The sequence below is a fragment of the Hylaeus volcanicus genome, chromosome 1, assembly GCF_026283585.1.
Source record: "Hylaeus volcanicus isolate JK05 chromosome 1, UHH_iyHylVolc1.0_haploid, whole genome shotgun sequence".
Classification (NCBI taxonomy): domain Eukaryota; kingdom Metazoa; phylum Arthropoda; class Insecta; order Hymenoptera; family Colletidae; genus Hylaeus; species Hylaeus volcanicus.
In genome coordinates this window covers 7,723,308-7,729,098 of record NC_071976.1, presented here as the reverse complement: position 1 = coordinate 7,729,098, position 5,791 = coordinate 7,723,308, and the positions used below count along the sequence as shown (strand labels likewise).

At 34.1% G+C, this 5,791-nt stretch overlaps 1 protein-coding gene across 5 annotated transcripts; it reads left to right on the top strand.

Annotated features, from left to right (window-relative positions):
• Positions 1-215: 215 nt before the first annotated feature.
• LOC128884642 (coiled-coil and C2 domain-containing protein 1-like) lies at positions 216-4,998 on the top strand. Of its 5 annotated transcripts, XM_054138165.1 has the most exons (13): positions 216-373; positions 491-570; positions 648-792; positions 877-986; positions 1,082-1,451; positions 1,535-1,903; positions 2,013-2,375; positions 2,468-2,838; positions 2,920-3,095; positions 3,176-3,439; positions 3,823-3,861; positions 4,215-4,305; positions 4,383-4,998. In XM_054138165.1, the coding sequence occupies exons 2-13, from the start codon at positions 511-513 to the stop codon at positions 4,500-4,502; spliced, it is 2,478 nt and encodes an 825-aa protein (XP_053994140.1). In that variant the 5' UTR covers positions 216-373; positions 491-510; the 3' UTR covers positions 4,503-4,998. The 5 variants fall into 5 exon arrangements, with proteins under 5 accessions (XP_053994140.1, XP_053994141.1, XP_053994143.1 ...); XM_054138166.1 differs by lacking the exon at positions 216-373 and having other exon boundaries at positions 380-570; positions 2,016-2,375; XM_054138168.1 differs by lacking the exons at positions 216-373; positions 3,823-3,861 and having other exon boundaries at positions 380-570; positions 2,016-2,375.
• Positions 4,999-5,791: the final 793 nt, after the last annotated feature.

The window sequence follows — 5,791 nt, the reverse complement described above, 5'->3', positions numbered from 1 at the left end:
TCTCATTTGTCATCTCGAATTTGCCGCGTGCTCGTTTTCATAACTACGATGTTAGATAAAATAATACTTGGAATAATACTCAATGTCAAACTAGTGATAACTATTCCATGACAAACTTGGATGTTCTCCCACGGATGACGCTCATCCTAAGTTCTTAAAATTAGTTCTAGTATTTCACCGCTAGATGGTGATTTCGTGCCTCTTAAGTATTTTCTTTATATATTTACTTTTACTTATTCATTGAGATCCAGCACTCTATCGTACGGTCCTGACACAAATCACGTGGTTCTGTTTATCCGAATTTCTTTTTATCAAACGAAGTATACTTTTTGTTTGTGTATAACAGATTGTAACAGATTACGAATGACGTTAGGTTAGTTAGAACCTCTTTAGTCATTCTCTAGTACGAAGATATGCTTTATCGTTCTAATGTCTTTTGCCCGTAGTAGCGTTCTTAATATTTAACTAATTGTTACTTGATTTGCAATAGTGAACATTTCATAAAACAATATGTTCGGGAAAAGAGAGAAACCAAAACGCCAGACAAGGACTGCTGCTAGTCTTGCACAGGTATTATCATTTAGTGTTTTTAACCTTACTTTCGAATCAAGTAGACTTTTATATTAAATGTGATATTTCTCCAAAAGTATGGGATCTTCGAAGTTCCAGAAAGTATAGACGATCTAGGAAAAAATTTCATGAAAGATGATGATGATGATGACGGTGACTTAGAAGCTGAATTAGCTGCATTGACATCTAGTGATGATGTTGGTTTAAAACCAAAACGTAGAGGTGAATCTCTATCACTTAGTTAACGGTTAAATATATGTATATATTTATTAAATAGTCATCTTAAAATACTAAGATCTTTTATAGCACCTCGCAGGCCAGTTCCTGATGCAAATTTGGATGCAATGGTAGCTGAGAGTATGAAGGATATACAGGATGAAGATGTATCTGATGGAGATGATGATCCAGAGTTATTGGTATAAATTATATACCATGTTCATTGTTCATTGTTCGTATTTATTATTTGTGTTGTTATAGCTGAAATAATTTTATACGTTTTGTGTTACATTAGAATGAACTCCAGATGATCACTGGGGATGAATCTCCTGAAACAGTATCACCAGAAGAGGAAGAAAATGTGACATCAGAGAATATAGAACCATCAAAACCAGAAGAAGGAAATACATCCATGGAAAAAATGATACAACTGTTACAGGAAAGGCTAAGACTTTATCAGATTGCAGAGAAAAAGGCAAAACAGGAAAATGAATCAGGTCGTGCACGGAGATTTAACAGGGGCATTAAAACACTTAAAGGCTTATTACATGATGCTCACTCAGGCAAAGTTATCAATGAAGCTGATATTCCACCACAATTACCACCATCGGCTACCACAGAATCAACAGAGAAAGTACCCCAGAGTAACAAAGAAGAACCAATGGGTATTGTCTAATGGATGGCTAGTAAATCATTTTTTAAAGATGGTCATTTGTATCTTCTTGTACATTGTACGCATCTGTTTCAGAGCATGCTAGTCCTCCGGTTGAAGTTGATACAACACCATCTGCAGAAGACAATACTCCTTCCGAATTAGTTCCAACAAAAACTATAGATGAAGCAGCATTAAACTTATTAAAAAGCAGACAACAAGAATATAAAGTAGCAGCAGTAGCATGGAAAAAAAGTGATAATATGAAGGAAGCGCTTCAATGTGTAAAAATTGCAAAACAATTTGATATAGTCATTGCTGCGGTAAACGCAGGTGAAGAAGTTGACTTATCAGATATGCCCCCGTCTCCAAATACTCTTAGCTCTGACACTGTTCCTACAATGGAACCAAAGAAGGAAGAAAATGAAGTACAGAGACAGTCATCTACAGAAACACCACCTGCAGGTAAAGTTCAAGGATAATTTGAAAATTCAATTTATGTATGATAGTTCGTCTATTAATATTGTTATCAATGTAGGTTTTATCTGTTTAATATTTTATGGTGTTTGAATAGCAGAAACAAAACCATCTGGTGTAGAAAATTTAGAGCTTGCTTTGAAAGAACGTCTTGAAGTGTACAGAAGAACAAAAACAGCTGCAGAAACTGAAGGAAACTCTTCTAAAGCTCGAAGATATGGCCGTATTTGCAAACAGTTTGAAGATGCCCTTAAGTTACATGCTCGGGGAAAACCTGTTCCCCTCGACGAATTGCCTATTCCACCTGGATTTCCTCCACTTGTAACCGCACCTACATCAGATCAGACAAATGAGAAACAACCAGAATCAATACCACAAAGTTCCCCAGAACCTGAACCTTCTGAAGGTAAAAGTGCTTCGAATCCAAAAAGTCCTGTTCCTCCTCCAAGGGCACCAGTAGGTATGTACATTCAGTTATTAAAACTACCTGTTTGCTTTACATTGCCCCACAATATTTTGCGAATAATGTGTCTATTATTTTGTTATCAATAGGAAAAAAACAAAACAACAAAGTATCACGTGCAGAGAAACAACAAGCTCTATTACAACAGCGTCAGCATGAATTGAAACAAGCTGCGCTTAACGCAAAAAAAGATGGCGATCTAGAGTTGGCGCGTAATTATTTAAGGCAAGCAAAAGGAATGGATCCGCTGATTGAAGCTAGCACAGCTGGATTACCAGTTGACATGAATTCTATACCACTGTCGCCTCTTGCAAAAATTGAGCTCAATGCAGATGGTATGGGTGGTCAGGTTGATGACAATTTTACATTGGTATTTAGCGAAGACTGTTCAGAAGAAGGAACTGGAACAAATGAGCAAATTTATGGAAATCTTGAAGCTCAGTTACAGAAACAAATTAAAGTACAATGAAGATACAGTACATATTTTAATATTACTTTTTAACAAATTCACGTAACAGATATTGGTGTACTTTTGTTACAGTGGTGTTTAAATACAAGAGATCACTCGAAAGCTTTAGGAGATGTATCTGGATATAATAGATGGGAAAGACTTGCGTTGGGTTATAAACGAGATTTGGATATGTTGAGAGTTCGGAAACGTGATGCACTGCCACCGCCACAACATCATTATGAGAGAAAAACTTACGCTGTAGTTCAGTTAGTTACACTTTACGCTTCATTACGAACAATTATTGTGATGTGTAACTTGTAAATATCATATTATTTATTTCTTTTAGGAGTTGTACAGACTTAAGCGAGGGCGATATAGAAATTTCGATAATAAGGGGTGTAAATTTTTCAAAGGAGGATACATATGTCATGTTTGAATTCCCTTTTCCTTCCGATAATCCTCCAGGGGATAGAACGTCCACTGTTAAAGGAACGTGCAATCCAGAATACCTGGCAGTATTTCCATTAACTGGAATAATAGATCGTAGATCAAGACAGTGCCAACGAGCGTTCAAAAGACATGCATTAAAGTGTCAAGTTTGGGCAAAAGGGTAATTATAAAGAGCATGAATTAACCTAAGTTCATTATTACCCCCTTTATCACGTAATATGTATATCCCCAACACATGATTTTGTTATAATTTGTCGTGTATATATTTTTAAGTATTTATTTGTAATGAATTTTGTTTCGATGGCACATTCTTGGTAAAATTCTTAGACTTGCAGCTACTATACCATTAAAAAATGAGCTAAATTTTTAATAATAATAAATTTGCTGCTTATAAATAATACCGTAATGTATACATATAGTGAAGTATCGTGTGGTGGTATGGTAATAATTTAATGTAATTTAAATTTTGGAATATTGAATAATAAGATCATTTATGGCAGTATAATACTAAAAATAGTAAATAGATTAGTACGTTGCTTGCAGATGCTCGCTGAATCCTCTCCTGTGTTGTACTCATCCAAGGTATGAAAATTTCATACTTCTAAAAGGCATTCAGTTTTTAAACTATGAGCCAGAAATAATGTGCTATTACTTTATTTTTTTAAAAGCTGTTAATAATTTTTTTTTATTTTCGTTTTTTCAATTAGCCAATATAATATAAATGTTCGGTTGAAATTAATTATAATATTTGCTCCAAGTCCATTAAAACGCTTCCTAATGTAGATCAATGTATGTGACGTTAAGTATCAAATATTCGTATTGCACGAGCAGGCTGTGACAACGTATATTTCTCGTCGTATTGTCTTCCAGCTTTGATGCTATCACATATCCACACACTTATTCGTTTTTATATGTGATTGTATGTTCTTTTGCAGTGGATTTTTTAGAAGCGATAGTCTGTTAGGCACAGTGACAGTAAAACTGCAGCCTCTTGAAACTCACTGTGAACTTCATGACTCGTTTCCCGTGAGTAATAAATTATTTTTATTGAACGCTATATTTTCGAAATGATTGTCGATCTATCGAAGAAATTTCTAATATAGCTAATGGATGGAAGAAAACCGACAGGTGCAAAGCTTGAACTAAAAATTCGTATAAGGAATCCAATTCTGACAAAGCAGATAGAACAGATCACGGACAAGTGGTTAATTATCGATCATTGATCCTGCATTATGCAATCACGACTTTACGTTTATTTTACCAAGGATGAAGCACCATTGGGGCCTTGGAAATGTAATTTGCAGATTATGAAGCGACAGAAGACATAATATTTGGTTTATTACTAATGTTACTCAAGTTGATGTGAATATGTATATCTGTGAAATAATTTATATATTTTAATACGAACATTCAGGTAACGTTTTCATAGTTTGTGTACATAAGCACAATTCAACGCATAATATTACATATTACATTGCGGGAAAAATTGATTACTCAAATACTAAATAGCTTCAGAGCCCAGCTGATAAAAATAACGCTTTTTCTTATATCTTAATAGATATATATATCGAAACCTGCCAGAATTTATGTCACACTTTATATTATTATTTTGTTTTATAACTACTTCGTAGTATAGAAGAAACAAACAATATTTATTAGTCGTTCTTAAAGTATCGTTTTTTTAATTATTTAATGTTGAAATAAAATATTTTATGAACATGATTGTAATTATATATAATCCCCTTAAGCCATTAATAAATGAAAAATATAATACTTCAGATGATAGGTTACTTCCAGTTTCGAATATTGTTAACGTATATGACTTATATGGAAAATTAATGAAAGTACATATAAGGACGATTTAATCTTAAACATAATTGGAAGTAATTAGTGTGCGCGTAACAGACTATCAGTCGTATGTATCGAGCGATTTAAACACAGAGAAGGAACGATCGCGGAGTGAAGCTGAATCCACATTTCCAGAGAACAATACAGCAGGTGAACCCCACTAACAAACTATTGTTCGATAATCGTTCAACTCTGTCTCCTTCCAGTTCACCAGCCCGCTGTTTCATCCCTACCCACGTGTGCCTAACCGCCTGATCCTCAACAGCTACGTAACACTTCTCAAATATACATTTGCCAGGATGCGCAAGCGAACATCGAATTGAATGCAACAAACATAATGATGACAACGATTACACATTATTTAAATAGAAACGTCGTGATGTTTCAAATAAAACTTTAAACATTATCGACCAACTGGAATATTCTTTTTCTTCATGTATTTGTTGGCCTTTACGAATACTGGATGAAATAAAATAAATGTTTTCATATATCGTCTATTTGTTTCTTTATCATTATTACTATTTGTTATTTCGAGTCTTATGGTGGTAAAATTGCAAAGTAGAGAACGAAGACTCCTCGATAGTCTGAACTTGAACCCAACCATCTTTTTTCTATTTTTTTTTTTTTTTTTTACTAATAATAGTATCGAGTAAAACGATTACAA

Coding starts and splice junctions, on each gene's coding strand:
- LOC128884642 (XM_054138165.1), top strand. CDS start 511: ATGTTCGGGAAAAGAGAGAAACCAAAACGCCAGACAAGGACTGCTGCT. Junction 2,839..2,919: donor AGTTACAGAAACAAATTAAA/GTACAATGAAGA, acceptor CTTTTGTTACAG/TGGTGTTTAAATACAAGAGA. Junction 4,306..4,382: donor AACTTCATGACTCGTTTCCC/GTGAGTAATAAA, acceptor TTTCTAATATAG/CTAATGGATGGAAGAAAACC.